Source organism: Aedes albopictus, chromosome 3 (assembly GCF_035046485.1).
Source record: "Aedes albopictus strain Foshan chromosome 3, AalbF5, whole genome shotgun sequence".
NCBI lineage: Eukaryota > Metazoa > Arthropoda > Insecta > Diptera > Culicidae > Aedes > Aedes albopictus.
Genome location: NC_085138.1, coordinates 119,325,759 through 119,341,564, shown reverse-complemented (window position 1 = coordinate 119,341,564; position 15,806 = coordinate 119,325,759). Strand labels below are relative to the sequence as shown.

Genomic DNA, 15,806 nt, shown 5'->3' with positions numbered 1-15,806 from the left:
AAAAGTTAAATGCGCTTGTGTTTTCTTCTTCAGTTTATTTTCTCTGTTTTATCCTATTTGTGTTACCAAGCTGCTCCTGACCATCCGGAAGACCAAGCCCCTCAACAAGTTGGTACCAACACCTCAAGGCACCGAATACGCTAGCAAGATGCGATTTGTCCCCGGATGAGCTGTAGTGAAACCTTTGGTCCAATCCTTACCCTGTCCATCCCTCAAAATGCGACCTTCTAACCTCGAGCTGCCACGAGTACCTTGACTTTCTCCTATTACTGACAGATATGATGAAGAAGTTATTATCGAGTGTATATTGTATATATTAAGTGCAAAAAAAGATCTTCGGCTCCGTAAAGCGTTATACGCGATTGAGCCCCAAATAAATGAACTGGATAAAAAAAATCCTAGAGGAATTCCTATAGGAATCCCAGGAAGAAATTCCTTAAGGAATCCCAGGAGAAATTCATAGAGGAATCCCAGGAGGAATTCTAAGAGAAATCCCAGGAGGAATTTCTAGATGAATTCCAGGAAGCATTCTTAGAGGAATCGCAAGATGAATTAAGTTTTTAAATTCAGGATAAAGTATTGATTTTTTGATTCTGTACAAAGAGCACTTTTTTCTGAGCCACTATATTTTTTCAGATTTTAGGAACTTTATTTTGATAACCTAAAATCAATTTCAAAGATATTTTTTGAAATCACCTATTGTCAGCTGCGCAACTGCTTGACAGCTCCGCGGAGCACAAAATACGACGAGGAGTGATTCGACAAACGTTCCCATACAAACTGCAAATTAATTTTTAAATAGGTTCACGGGCACAAACATTCATGAAATTTTGGATTTCGGCTCAGTTTGGCATGCAGATTCAGAAATTGGAATTATCTCACCACCGCTAAATTAGCCAATTGTTAGAAGAACCCTAGGAGGAATCTTAGGGAGAATTTCTAGAAGAAATCAGGCATTCCTAGAGGAATCACAGGGAGAAATTTCTGGAGGAATCTCAGGAGGAATGTCTAGAGGAATCCCGGAAGGAATTCGTAGTGGAACCCCAGGAGGAAATCCTAGAGGAATCTCATGAGGAATTCCTAGAGAAATCCCAGAAGAGGTTTTTCTGGAGGAATCCCAGGAGGGATTTACCGAGGGATCCTTGGCGGAATCCAGGGAGAAATATCTAGAGATCCTGAAGGAATTCCTGGAGGATTCCAAACTGAACCTCGCAAAAGTTCCTGGAGGACTTCCGGGAGAGATTCCTAGAGGAATTTTAGGAGGAATCCTGGGACGAATTCGTGGAAGCCCTCATGAGACGAATTCGTGGAAGAATCGCGTGAGGCCTTGCTGGAGGAATTTCTGGGAGAATTCCGGTTGGAATTCTTGGAGGAATCTTGAGAGGAGTACTTGTAGGAATCCTGGGGGGAATTTGTGAGGAATATAAGAAGAAATTCCTGGATAAATCCCGAAAGAAATTCGTATAGGCATCTCGGAAAGAATCGTGGAGGAATCCCGAGAGCAATTCATGGAGGAATTCCAACAGGAATCTCGGAGAAATTGGTGGAGTAGCACAACTCCGGACAATCTTTGGATGAGTTTGGCTGGAATGCCTTTTCAACGACTATCACCCACAGCGTCCTGAGCTACAAAAGAGGTGGAGCGTGGACTCGGAGGATGGCTAGTGCAGACACTATACGGCCATACCGGTGCCCTGCGGTCGAAATCGACCCTTACAACGATTAACTGGCCACAGGGAGAATATCCTGGTAGCGTTACTGTCATGGCATCGGAATACTGGGTTAGACCCGAGCCCATGATTGGAAAGGGATCCTCGTCAAGATCGAGGCAGGTGGAGGCCCCATGTCGGCGTGTCCTTCTGTGTGCTGGCTGAGAGAACCTTGCTCGCGGGAAGATCAAATCGCTGTGCACGCAGTATCAGTTTTTGATATTTGCTGTGCATTTGGAAGCAGGTGTGGTGTCTACTCTGCCTGCCTTTCGAGGACAAAAGGAGTGGTAAGGACCACTCGGAAAACTGGCTAAGTGCCAGCATGCTCCCTTATTGGACTCCCCAAAGCGAGTCATCAATGTTCGTTGCTGCAGACTACGCAGCTTACCTTGAGGGTGCGATGTGCACTAGCCCCTTTCTGAAGCAATATGCCTTATTGGTAGTCCCGGAGAGACGAAGGGTTTGGTGACCATGGAAATGTTGTTTAGGGGGTCGAGGAAAATGTAGTCCTGGCTTTCACTTTATTTTGTAGAAGATGGTCGTAATGAGATTCACTATTAGGGGCTGTCCATAAACCACGTGGTCATTTTGTTGGCACTTTTCAACACCTCCTCTATACTCGTTGGCTACACCATAGACAGAAAAGAGGCCGCCCCTCCCCTCTCCCAGAAGTGAGAGCCTAAGTAACAATTTTCAGTCAAATAGACTAGAATTGGTTCTCAAAACCATCCTAAAACCAACATAAAAGATATTAGGTTTTATGACGGTTCTCAAAGCCTCTACAAGACTAATTGCTCATCGAAGTGTTACTTGGGAGGGTCAAAACTTCACATTTATGGATTTCTTGTCTGGAGCAATCAAAAAAGGAGAAATCGACCTCAGAGCAGTGCAGAAAATCTGCGCTAGAATCTGAATTATAACCTCAAACGCCTCAAATTCACGCTACAATCCGTGACGTCTAAAAGAATGATATCTGGTAAAGTTACCAAAGTCAGTGACAAAGACCCTTATGCAGAATCTGAAGTGGTCAAGAAATAGATTCCACGTATCACATCCGATATCTAACCAACGGTAGAGACAAACTTCCTAGCTCAAAAACTCAAAAACAAAAACTACAATTACCCTAGTTAATGGGGCACGATTCACCGATCAAAACAAATTCCTCGACCTATCTTGATGTGTGAGAAACTCAGGCAAGAAATCGCTCAAGAAGTCGATTTTCTTCGATCACAGTACGCAGTTATGTATAGAGAAGCAACAGTTCAAGAGATAAAAATTTCCATTAGTGAATAGTGTCATATGTCTGTTAATTACAACTATTGAAAATTTAATTATAAAATAACATCTTTGTCATTTATTGTTGACACTTGATAGATGATGTGAACCAACTTTTAATTATTCATATTATTACAATAATACTGCTAATGATGCTAATGACATTCTTTGTCGAGCGTTCGTGCGAGACAGTCGAAATTTCTCGTTCGTCCGGTTTGTCTTCGATACTTTCCAGTTCGGTGGCTATTTTTCGGCGTGCTAGTGTTTCAAGTGTTCACATTTCAGTGATTATCCCTAGTGGGACCAGTGCGGTTGGCTAGGCCACAATTTTTACCGCAAAAGTTTGTTTAATTCGAGTGAAATTCTCGTTTTCATCGTAACACGTGGCGCATTGTCCAATTATCGTGCGCAGCACCCCCCGCACACCGCGCCGCTCGCGCGACCGTGATCGGCTTTTTCCAGTGAGTACCCAAGCTCATCGTCGTCGACAGCAGCAGCCCACCGAGAGAAGAGCAGAGAGCGTTCCGCCGCACACCAACGTCGGCGCTCAGCAGCAGCTCGCCTCCTCCCAGTGCGGGCGATCCGATCGCTTGGACCTGTCGTCGTCGAGCCTGTGGCTAAACAGAGTGCACAAAGATAAGTACATAAAGTTACCCCTCGTTGTTCCCCCCTCTCCACTGACTCTTTGATTAGATTTAATTTGGTATATAAGCAGTTTTTTTCCTCGCTTTTCCTGTAGCGTTAATTTTGTCCCTTGTTTTTTTTTTGATTATTTCGCCCCCGTGATAAGTGATAGTTTAAGATTTTTGAGTGCCCCGTGGTGGTAGTTAGCTGCCACAATGGGCGATGATGATAATGGCGGGGGTACATCGTACCGCATCAACGAAGCTTGGTTATTGGCATCGGATTGCTCGAGCCAACAAGGCGATATAAATGCTAACCCCTTTGATTCTCTTCACCCTGGTGCTTCTCCAATGGACACCAACAGTAAATCTGTTTCGACGTCCCCCCGCCTCAAGGCCTACCCTCCCGACTTTGGCGGGCCATATGTTGTTTTCTTCCGACCCAAAGGCAAACGTTTGAACACCGTTCAAATCAGCAAGGATCTGACTAAGCGATATTCTTCAGTTGTCTAGATTGACATGGTCGGTACAGCTAAGCTTCGGGTGACAGTAGGCGACCGACAACACGCTAATGAGATTGTGGCCTGCGAGTTGTTTACTCTTGAGTACTTCGTTTACCTTCCGAGCGCGTCGATAGAGATTTCGGGGAAGGTCGCCGACGCATCTTTGACCTGCGAAACGATCATGCAAGGCTGTGGTCGTTTCCATAACCCTTCTCTACCTCCTGTCCAGATACTGGATTGCCGGCAACTGCATTCGGTATCCCAGAAGGGCGAGAAGAAGGTTTACACACCATCTGAAGAATTTTGCGTGACCTTCTCCGGATCTGCATTACCAGATCTGCTGGTGATTGGCAAACTTCGGTTACCTGTGAGGCTGTATGTACCGAAGGTAATTAATTGCATCAATTGCAAGCAGCTGGGCCACACCACCCAGTACTGCAGCAATAAACCTCGTTGTGCAACATGCGGCGAGAGACATGTGGACGGTGCGTGTAAAACGCCGCCCAAGTGTGTTTATTGTGGTAGCGACCGTCCACATGATCTGATTGCTTGCCCAAGGTACATACAGCAGAAAAAACATCAAAAACGGTCGTTGCAGCAGCGATCACGGCGAAGCTACGCCGAAATGCTGAAAAAAGCTGCCCCGACCGTTGAATCGCGTAACATCTACTCGTCTTTATCTCTCGATGATCAAGGCTCTGACTCTGAGGTCGGGGACGGGGATCCCTTTGTTTTCAAGGGTGAAACGAGGAAACGGATGAGGCTCCAGAGACCCACCAAAAAACCTCGGAATCTGCCTAGCAGTGACCCCCAACCTACCGTGACAAATTCTAGGAGTGTTAAGAAAGGCGCCAAACGTTCACCTCCTGGATTCAAAATCCAAGATGAACGAGACTTTCCTTCGCTCCCGGGTACATAAAAAATCCCAGATGTCCCAATTTTTTCGACTTCTCAGCCAGAGGGACAGCATTCGGAGAACCAGGAACAACCCCTTGGTGCTCCGATGTTCACGCTTTCTGGCATCGTAGACATCATCCTTAACTTCTTTAATGCTTCTGACTCAGTGAAGAGCATTGTTAAAGCACTTCTTCCTTGTGTGTCTCCTCTTTTGAAGCAGTTGGCTTCTAAAATGCCCCTCCTTGCGACATTCGTATCTTTCGATGGCTAATTTAACTACCGAGGTCGAAGATATGATTTCTGTGCTACACGGGAACTGTCGTAGTATCGTACCAAAATTAGACGCTTTCAAATTTTTAATTAACAATTTACAATGCGATGTTTTTGCGCTATCCGAAACATGGCTGACACCCGATGTAACCTTACCTTTTTCCGATTTCAACATTATCCGTCTTGATCGGTCCGACTCGTACGGAGGGGTGCTTTTAGGGATCAAAAAGCAGCACTCATTTTACAGAGTCGATTTTCAACCGATGACAGGCATCGAAGCCGTCGCATGTGAGGTGACTATCCGAGGTAAAACCCTCAGTGTTGCCTCCATATATCTTCCACCGAGAACTGCGATATCTCGCAGGGATCTCGCCCACATCTGCTCGGTTATGCCTGAGCCACGGCTGCTCATGGGAGATTTCAACTCCCATGGTACAGGCTGGGGGGAACTGTACAATGACAGCCGTTCAACTTTGATATATGACCTCTGCGACGACTTCAACATGACAATTTTGAACACCGGAGAAGTTACGCGAGTGGCACCTCCAGCCAGTGTTGGGAATACTCACTAGCAAAAAATTATACTCACTTGCTTCTATCTAAGTCCAGAAGCATGCTATCAAAAAATGATGTTTGAAGGGGTTTTAGATTGTAGTTTAATCTAAAAGTTTGCCGAATAAAGTAAAGGTCGCAGACGCATACCAAAACCGTGAGAGAGCTGTGAGCACAAGGTGAGTATAAATTACACGAATTTTACTCACCTCGTACTCACAGCTCTCTCACAACTTTAGTATGCGTCTGCTACCTTTACTTTATTCGGCAAACTTTTAGATTAAACAACAATCTAAAAGCCCTTCTAACATCATTTTTTGATAGCATGGATATGGACTGAGATAGAAGCAAATGAGTATCACTTTTGCAAGTGAGTATTCGCAACACTGGCCTCCAGCTAAAGATGGCAGTCCTTGAGACAGCCGATTAGACCTCTCAATCTGTTCGAGCTCACTATCGCTGGAGTGTACATGGAAGGTTATCCAGGATCCCCATGGTAGTGATCATCTTCCGATCGTTGTTTCTATTTCCAATGGTTCACGTCAACCTCCATCTATCGACATTTCCTACGACCTCACGAAACACATTGACTGGGGAAAGTACGCGGAAGCAATTATCGACGGTGAGCAATCGGTAGAAATTCTTCCACCGCGGGAAGAGTATCAGTTTCTATCAGAACTGATCATCAGTAGCGCGCTTCAGGCACAACGTCGGCCAGTTCCAGGTCCATCGGCTCGCAGGAAACCCCCCAATCCGTGGTGGGATAGCGAGTGTACAGAAATCTATCGCGAAAAATCCGCTGCGTTCAAAGAGTTTCGGAAACGCGGTTCGGTCGAAAACTTCAAGCGGTACGTTTCCCTTGAAAGCAAGTTCAAAAAATTGATCAAGGCGAACAAAAGCGGTTACTGGCGTCGGTTCGTCGAGGGTTTATTGCGCGAGACATCAATGAGAACTCTTTGGAACGTCGGGAGAAGAATGCGTAACGCGTCGTCGGTAAACGAGGATCGAGAAAGCTCTCCTCGGTGGATTCTCAAGTTCGCAAAAAAAGTTTGTCCAGATTCCGTACCCGTGAAGCGAATAATTCGTGATGTTTCCGAGGATAGGGACGACATGGATAGGCCGTTTTCGGTTCTGTCACATTCGCCCGAAAATCATTCGCCCGAATTCCAAATACCCGAAAGACAAACGCCCGAATGTAACAAACGCCCGAAAGTCATTCGCCCGAAAAGACCATTCGCCCGAAAAGACCATTCACCCGAAAGACCATTCGCCCGAAAACCATACTAATCTTGAAAACACTTTTTTGAAATCAATTTAGGTGTCGTCCACGCGTATGGCTAAACGCCATTATCAACTAAAAGTAACTGCAACTATTTTCGCCAGAAGTTTATGCTGTGTTCAAGATTTAAGACATATACTGTTACAAACATTTTTCGGCAATATAGCTGTAAAAACATTTATTGGAATTGTCCCTTCTTTTGTTAATAGGCTTTTCTTTCTAGTTTCACCTTCAAGGAAATTATATTCAATTTGATGTAATTTTTTTACTAGAAAATTGCCATTCTTTCAATCATCGGCTGTTCTTTTAACTTAACAGGGAACTATGACGTTTATATTTTTACAATTTTTGGATTCCAAACATGGATTCAAAAGAACAGCTTGTTCAAATAAGAATGCTGAATTCTCGCGATTTTGACGTTTTTTCTGCATCCGCTAGCTCACACGTTTAAATTTTATCAATTATTGTTCATTTTAACGAAACGTAGTTATTGCGAGTAGATCAGTCGTGAACACTATTAACTTAAAAGTGTTGACTACTCCGTGCTGAAGTTTTGTCTTTATCCTTTCGATCAACAATGCTGTAACAATAAATGACCTATAATGTGATATTTTCACAAACAATTAGGCCTTCTTCAAAACATAGGCCATTCTTGCAAACTAAGCTAATATGATTATTATTGGCGCTAGTCCAGCTGTTCTGGCGACAGACACCATGTGTCTGTCCTTCCTAAAACTTTCATCGTGACAAACCAGAAATAAAATTTTTCTAAGAAATTGCATGGAATCGCCGGATTTTTTTTTTATTCGTGAATATTAACTTAGGCTAATTTCTCACAACTGGAAACGGCGGATGACTTTCGGGCAAATGGTCTTTCGGGTGAATGGTCTTTTCGGGCGAATAGTCATTCGGGCGAATGGTCTTTTCGGGCGAATGGTCTATTCGGGCGAATGGTCTATTCGGGCGAATGGTCTATTCGGGCGATTGGAATTCGGGCGATTGTCATTCGGGCGTTTGTCATTCGGGCGAATGGTTTTCGGGCGAATGTGACAGAATCACCGTTTTCGATGGTTGAATTCTCACTTGCTCTTCTTTCATGTAACAATTCCGCTCCAGGAATGGATCGTATTAAGTTCAACTTGCTTAAAAACCTCCCCGACGTCGCTAAGAGGCGCTTGTTGAACTTGTTCAATCAGTTCCTGGATAACAACATTATTCCGGATGATTGGAGGCAAGTGAGAGTGATAGCTATTCAAAAACCCGGGAAACCCGCGTCGGATCATAATTCGTACCGTCCAATCGCGATGTTGTCTTGTCTACGGAAGTTGTTGGAGAAGATGATTCTCTTTCGACTGGACAAATGGGTTGAATCGAATGGCATGTTGTCTGATACACAATTTGGTTTCCGCAGAGGCAAAGGAACGAACGACTGTCTTGCGTTGCTTACTTCAGAAATTCAGCTTGCCTTTGCTCAAAAGCAGCAAATGGGCTCAGTGTTTTTGGATATTAAGGGAGCTTTTGATTCAGTTTGTGTCGATGTTCTCTCCGACAAACTACACGAAAGTGGCCTTTCACCAATTTTGAACAACTTTTTGTATAATTTGCTGTTTGAGAAGCAGATGAGTTTTGCTCATGGCGACTTGACAGTTTCACGAATTAGCTACATGGGTCTCCCCCAGGGTTCATGTCTAAGCCCCCTTCTTTACAATTTTTATGTTAGAGACATAGATGATTGTCTCATGGAAAATTGCACGTTAAGACAGCTTGCGGATGACTGTGTTGTTTCTATAACGGGATCAATAGCAGTAGATATGCAAGGACCACTACAGGATACTTTGGACAATTTGTCTACTTGGGCTCTCAAGCTGGGTATCGAATTCTCTCCGGAGAAAACTGAGATGGTTGTCTTTTCTAAAAAACACAAGTCGGCCAAGTTTCCGCTCCATCTGATGGGTAAGACAATCACTCATAGCATGTCTTCTCAATATCTCGGCGTCTGGTTCGACTCCAAATGCACCTGGGGGAAGCACATTGTGTATCTGATACAGAAATGCCAAAAGCGAATCAACTTTATGCGAACTATTACCGGAACATGGTGGGGAGCACATCCGGAAGATCTGATCAGGCTGTACCAAACAACCATTCTGTCGGTTTTAGAATACGGTAGCTTCTGTTTTCAATCCGCGGCGAAAACACACTTGCTGAAGCTTCAACGGGTTCAGTACCGTTGTCTTCGGATCGCGTTAGGTTGCATGAACTCAACTCACACTATGAGTTTAGAGGTACTCGCTGGTGTACAGCCTCTGACAGACCGCTTTGCGGAGTTATCGTTCCGGTTTCTCATCCGATGCGAGGTTGTGAATCCATTGGTCATAGAAAATTTCGAAAAGCTGCTCGAACAGAACCCTCAAACTCGTTTTATGAGTGTGTACTACTGGTACATGACGCTGGAGGTAAGCCCATCTCCGGTTAACACCAATCGTGACAACTTCTCAAACTTCGACAGCTCCTCAGTGGATTTTGATCTCTCTATGAAGGATGAGATCACCGGTATTCCGGAATCTTTTCGTCCCGTAGGTATTCCACAGATCTTTGCAAGTAAGTTCGGGCATGTTAGCGGGGACAGACAGTTCTTCACAGACGGTTCGAAAACCGATGACCAAAGTGGTTTCGGTGTCTACAACGAATTTCATAGCGCCACCTACATGCTTCAAAAGCCATGTTCGGTATACATTGCTGAGCTAGCGGCTATATACTACACCTTAGAGTACATTCGCACTCTTCCACCTGAGCACTACTTCATTTTTACCGACAGTCTAAGCTCTCTGGAGGCTGTTCGGTCAATGAAACCGATGAAGCACTCAGCGTACTTCCTGAATGGAATACGCCAAGTCTTGAGTGCTTTGTCCAAATGCTCAGACATCATCACCATAGCTTGGGTCCCTTCACATTGCTCAATTCCGGGCAATGAGAAAGCGGACTCTCTGGCTAAGGTGGGCGCTAGCGGAGGCGATATTTACAAGCGTCAAATCGCCTTCGACGATTTTTTTGCATTGGCCCGTCAGGAGACCTTGATCAGCTGGCAACACAAATGGAGAGATGGAGAGATGGGTAGATGGTTGCACTCCATCATTCCACAGGTGTCGAAGAAGCCATGGTTCAAAGGGTTGGATTTGAGCCGCGATTTCATTCGTGTGATGTGTCGGCTGATGTCCAACCACTATTTGTTGAATGCACATACCTTCCGTATTGGGCTCTCAGAAAGCAATCTCTGTGTCTGTGGCGTAGCTTACCAGGATATCGAACATGTCGTGTGGGGATGCAATGAGTATCGTGAGGTCAGATCTGAGCTGCATGAAATTCTCCGGGTCCGAGGAAAACAACAGAAACCCGTTAGAGAAGTGTTGGCAGGACTTGATTTGGAATACATGAAGCTGATTTACCAGTTTTTGAAGCGTGTTGATGTCAGAGTTTGATGTAGTACGTTCCTTGTTTTCGTTGTCCGCTCTTTGGTTTTGTTGTTCGCCCCTGTCTGTCGTCACCCCCCTTCCGTTTGTCCTCTTCTTGTCGTTGTCTACCGATAAAGTCCTCTCTTTTTTGTTCCATTTCAGATAAGGACATTTTGCCCCATCAATGTTTTTAGTATAAGTTAGCAAATAATTTAGTTTAAGACCCCTAAATCCCTCCTTCCCAATTTTATTTTATTTTTTTTTATCCCTAACCTCGAAACAGCCGCGAGTACTTCGGCTCCCCAAACTAACATAGCATTAAGGCAGTAAATATTGTAAAATGTAAAATATATTGTAAAAAAAACAACAAATGATTTCGGCTCAGTTATGCCCATGAGGCGCCCGAGCCTTCCAAATAAACGAATAAGTAAAAAAAAAAAATGATGCTAATGAATGATGACGAACGAATTGAAGGCACCTCTATAATTAATGTGTGTAGTGCAGTGGTCACCAAACTGCGGCCCACGGGCCGCATGCGGCCCTCGACCAGGTTTTGTGCGGCCCGCGAACTGATTTTGAAATGTATTGGAAAGTGGCCCACTCACAGATTCCATAATGAAATTAATTTTACCATATTTTAAAAGTTTTATGATAATAAATATTGACTACTGAAATTTTGCCAATATCAAGGAGAGTTTTTCAAAAGAAGTAAGACTTATGAAAGTCTTACAAACTGTAAAAGAAAATATTTGAAACTATTGTTAGGAACGGTGTGCTTCCCTTAAATTATGAATTTAGGCTAAATTTCACAGATTGTCTGCCACGACTTGTGGAAGAGCTCGTCATTTTCGTCAAAAAAATCATTGTATTCGATATGCTTTATGTTCAGCACTTCTACCAGGAAACCATTCCAAAATAAATTACAGAATTTTTGCCTTATTTTTTTCTTAAAAGGAAGTGTTGCCCAAACTTTCGGAATTTCGCTAAAAACTTCAGGGATTGGCCAAGATACTCTTCATTCCCCTAGCAATACTTTTGGGAATCTATTTTAAATCAGCACACATTGCTCAGAAAATCATGCCTGCAGGTTTTTTCTTTATTAGCTTCCTAAGAAATTACGCAAGAAAAACTTCATTGATTTCCACAACAGTATCTCCAGGCAGTTTTTAGGAATTTCTTCTGAGAACCCTGAAATCCTTACAAATCATTCTTAAATTTTTAAAAATTTACGAGAAGTTACAGTTCCAAGATTTTTTTTAAATAAAGGGTTTGATATACTTTTCAGGAAATTCCATTCGGCAATTTGTCAAAACTGGATCCCCTGTTTCAAGAAATTTCTCCGTGTTCATGTCTAGGATTTTTGCACTTTAAAATTGCGTTATATATACGCTGTAATATTTTTGAAGAACAGGCATTATAAACCCAAAATATTACAGTCTTGAAACCCCTGTTTTCAATTCCCTATGATTTTATAATTTTCCCAAGTGAAATAAAAACTCATTATAACTCCAGTAGGTGAATTCCCAGCGAACATTTTCTTCGAAGAGAAGACAATTTTCTTGCTGGTCTGCAACGGAAGAAAATTTCTTCTCTTTGAAGAAACTGTGCGCCAGAATTCAGCCACAGGTTGTTTAGTTTTTTGCTCTTGTTCAATATTTTCAAAAAATCAAACAAATGGATTTTGAGAAAAAAATGTTGAAAATAAACTCTTGAATGACTTGCGGCCCGCAGTCTCTTTTCCAAATTTAATTTTGGCCCACAAAGACAGTAAGGCTGAGGATCACTAGTGTAGTGATAAATGCATAATGCAGCTGTAGCTTAAGTTAATATTGAAGATTTGTCATTTGTGTAACTATATCTTGTACATGGTCAAATACGTTATACTCAGTTATTAACATCAATTCACCTCATCATGAAGATAATAATGAACTTATGGAAAACGGTTAGACACTACAAACCCGACTCAGACTTCTTCGAGCTGGTGGACCTGCTTGCTGATCTGTGTGGTAAGGATCCTTTGACTAATTATCTCTCCATGTGATACAACTTTTTACAGGATTCTACCCACCGAAATGGAATTCTATGGCACTAACCGCATGGATGATGTTGAAAGTTGGTCAAGTAGTACAGTACACTTTCTACGGCTATCATTGCTATCAGTCGGCAGTAAACTGGCGAGATATTCTTTACTTTGCACTGAACATAAATCTTTTTGTTATTCTGTCGGTGGGACTTTTCAGAGCTGTCACCTTGGCTTATTATCAACGACAGTTGGATGAAGTGAAACGTTTCGTGAACTCAAGACAATGCGGCAAAGATGACGCCAAAGTCAACTATACCCGCAAGTTACGCTTCTGGATCAACAATCGTTTAGAGTTGGGTGGTTTGGTTATGTTGGTGCTAAATGCGAGCAATTGGTGCCTGACGGCTGCCTTCTCCGAGGATTTGTACCAGATTCCATTTTCTTTGCAGTTTTTACCAAGGCCGGTGGCAAATGTCATTGTTTATTACTACTCGTTTCAGATGTTGATGCAAAATTTTACATATTGGCAGAGTTCCTTTCAATTTGGAATGTTGCTTTCTTTGTTAAGGAACGAGTTGTTGATAGTTTCGGAATATTTCGAATCGATTTTTGATCGAGCTTTTCAGGTCTGCTGCGAGGATGACCTGGAATTGTGGTACGGCGATAGTTTGGTTGCTTCGAAGATTTGGAGAACTGTTCGGATAGATTTCAATCAAGCAGCCGCCTATTACAGTGAATTCGTCTAGTATGCTCAAGTGATATCATTAGTATAAATATTGATCGAACATTTTCTTTTTTTTATTCACAGTCACGAGGAAATATTCAAGCAAGTCACCTATGCAAACTTTTTAGTCCTCTTATTGGCTACTGCAGTTCTGGTGACCCTCAATAGTTTCCTGTGCGTGATTGATTTTTCCAGTGATGCTTTGGGAATGTTGGTCTTCGGAGCAATGTGTGCCATGGAGTGTTTTTTCACATGCAGACTGCTAGATGAACTGGATGATGTTGTAAGAATGAGCAAATGAGTCTGCCAATGTATACGATTGAAAATATTGATTCATATTTCATCAGAATGCGAAAATTGCCATGAAGGCCTACTCAATGGATTGGATGACCAGCATCACGCTACCACGTGGGAACTGTGACGACTATCGGAGCATCAAGGGAACGGCTTTGATTGTTCAAGCACAGGCTCAAAAGGGATTTTGTTTTCGGGCCGGAGGGATGTTTGACATGAACTCGGAAATGTTTATGCAAATCATGCAAATGTGCTACACTTGGATTACCTTTCTGATGCAAACACAAAAGCTGCAATAAAGCTCACGCTTTGTGCGTACACTAAATGACTTTTAACAATATAGAAGTGTTTTTAAAACACTAGTTTATAAAATAAAGCAAAATTCATACACTTTCATGAACAAACAAAATGTTTCATGTATAACAATAGTTAACATCGTTTTTGAATTCAATGAGCTCATAATCATGGAAACTAGGGCTGTTCGGGCTCGTTCGGAAGTTAACCATCAATGTTAACTTCTTTTCCCAATCAGCCTAGATAGCTGTGTAGTGTCGGTAGCGGTTGTCTCAATTGGCTAAGAATAACACTACGGATCGCCTGATCCAGTGGTAAGAGTCCACTAAACAGGTGACCCCTAATTCATGGTGTTATGCGGCTTTATGCTTACCGTGTGTGTGTGTATTTAGTTTTGAAGAGGGACTTTAACCTAGTGGTCATTCGTCCCTAATTTTATGCTTACCGTGCTGCAATAGTGCAGCGGACCTTGCGTTTCTCCGAGATAATCAGTTGCCCTTCTTAAGTCTCAAATTTGAGGCTCAATAAGGGCGGGATTATTCAAATGTTGTAAATTAGCTTACATTACTACTTATATGGGTTCGCTTAATGCGTTTTCGCCATTGTCGTTTTTCAATTGACACCGGATTGGTTTGTCGTTGATGTTTCCTTTTTGTGCTGTGATTGTGAAGTGTGTAATCCGGTTCAGCATTGTCTCGCGCGGAAACGCAAACTACAGATGCGTCGGTGTTTAGCATTGTGTTCTCCTTAGTTGCGAATGAATAACTTATGTAGGGTGAGTTTTGAGGCACAAAAGATCGCGTTCGTCGTCCAAGGTTTAGAAGGGTATTTCTTCGCGAGCGCATTATTAATCGCGAATCAAAACATTACACTCGTTTACCACGACAAAATCCTCAACACATCTCCATTTCCCCTGTCCAAACTCCTAGTGATTTCTCGTAGTAACGCAGAGAATTCCTCGGTTATTGGCCTAAGCGAGAATCACGTCATCACTTCCTTCCCTATCCTCAATTGACCTGCATTCGGACGCGGCCGGCGCTGGTATTGCTTATTGAAAAGTATTGGGATTCCAGCATTTACACAATGAAGAGAAAGCTAATCCCAAGCATCATATGTTGGTTCTTTGTGTAAATGCAGTTGTCCTTGCAATAACAGAGGAGCAACCGCGGGCGGTCAATCATGCTCATGCTCATGCTCATGCTCATGTGATTGTGAAGTGTGTAATCCTGTCTAGTTTGGGTAGTGGCTACGGCTAGGAAACCTCAGATCAATTTTCAGCGTAAAAAGCGTGCTTGGCCCAAGTGGCTCTACTTCAAAAAGCTTATTTTCGTAAGGACCCTTCTGTAAAGGTTACCTTATGAACCCAGTTTTGCTTCTTTCATTATAAATGAAGTGTTGTGCCTCGAGCATGCTATATCTTAGAATGACGTTAACAGTAAGGACTGTTCAATTTATAAAACGGACAACTTGCTTGTGCGATATCTTTTTTATTTTTCAATAAAATCATTATCAGTTTTTTGCATAACTTTCTATACCTATTCTCAAATGTAGGAAAAATATAACATTAAGCAAAATGTTCTTTATTGTGTAACTGAAGCGATTTTCGTAAAATATCAATAAAAACCCATTTCTCAAAATTCGACATAACTTTCCACATACTAAACATGCATATTTTCATGAAGTTTTTAATGTATAGGAATCTTATACTATTCTACTAAAGGTAAAGTTCAATAGTTGGTTAGTAATAATGCACCAAGCCAGCCTTCAGTTTGATAAAGTGAGTTGCCTTGTTTACAAAGAAATTATTAAAAAGTATTTATTTAAGTCCTGTGATGCAATAGCACAACGGATTCGGCTAAAAATTTGTCCAGAGTAGTAGAATATTGTTTTCTGAATGACGCAGAAGAAAAAAAT

At 42.5% G+C, this 15,806-nt stretch overlaps 2 protein-coding genes across 7 annotated transcripts in view; one reads left to right on the top strand and one right to left on the bottom strand.

Annotated features, from left to right (window-relative positions):
- Nucleotides 1–15,806, bottom strand: part of LOC115263581 (GTPase-activating Rap/Ran-GAP domain-like protein 3) — a 598,953-nt gene that overhangs the window by 220,754 nt on the left and 362,393 nt on the right. The gene's annotated exons all lie outside the window — the stretch shown is intronic.
- On the top strand, nucleotides 6,249–13,897 carry LOC109399322 (uncharacterized). Of its 2 annotated transcripts, XM_062859575.1 has the most exons (4): nucleotides 6,249–12,563; nucleotides 12,614–13,325; nucleotides 13,389–13,587; nucleotides 13,652–13,897. In XM_062859575.1, exons 1-4 carry the CDS (start codon nucleotides 12,470–12,472, stop codon nucleotides 13,895–13,897), a joined length of 1,251 nt encoding a protein of 416 aa, XP_062715559.1. In that variant the 5' UTR covers nucleotides 6,249–12,469. The 2 variants fall into 2 exon arrangements, 1 of the variants encoding a protein (XP_062715559.1); XR_009999188.1 differs by lacking the exons at nucleotides 13,389–13,587; nucleotides 13,652–13,897 and having other exon boundaries at nucleotides 7,488–12,563; nucleotides 12,614–12,736.

Excerpts from the sequence above, each read along its gene's own strand:
- LOC109399322 (XM_062859575.1), top strand. The coding sequence starts at position 12,470 with ATGAAGATAATAATGAACTTATGGAAAACGGTTAGACACTACAAACCC. Across the intron at positions 12,564-12,613 it reads CCTGCTTGCTGATCTGTGTG|GATTCTACCCACCGAAATGG; the intron begins GTAAGGATCCTT and ends AACTTTTTACAG. Across the intron at positions 13,326-13,388 it reads TATTACAGTGAATTCGTCTA|TCACGAGGAAATATTCAAGC; the intron begins GTATGCTCAAGT and ends TTTTATTCACAG.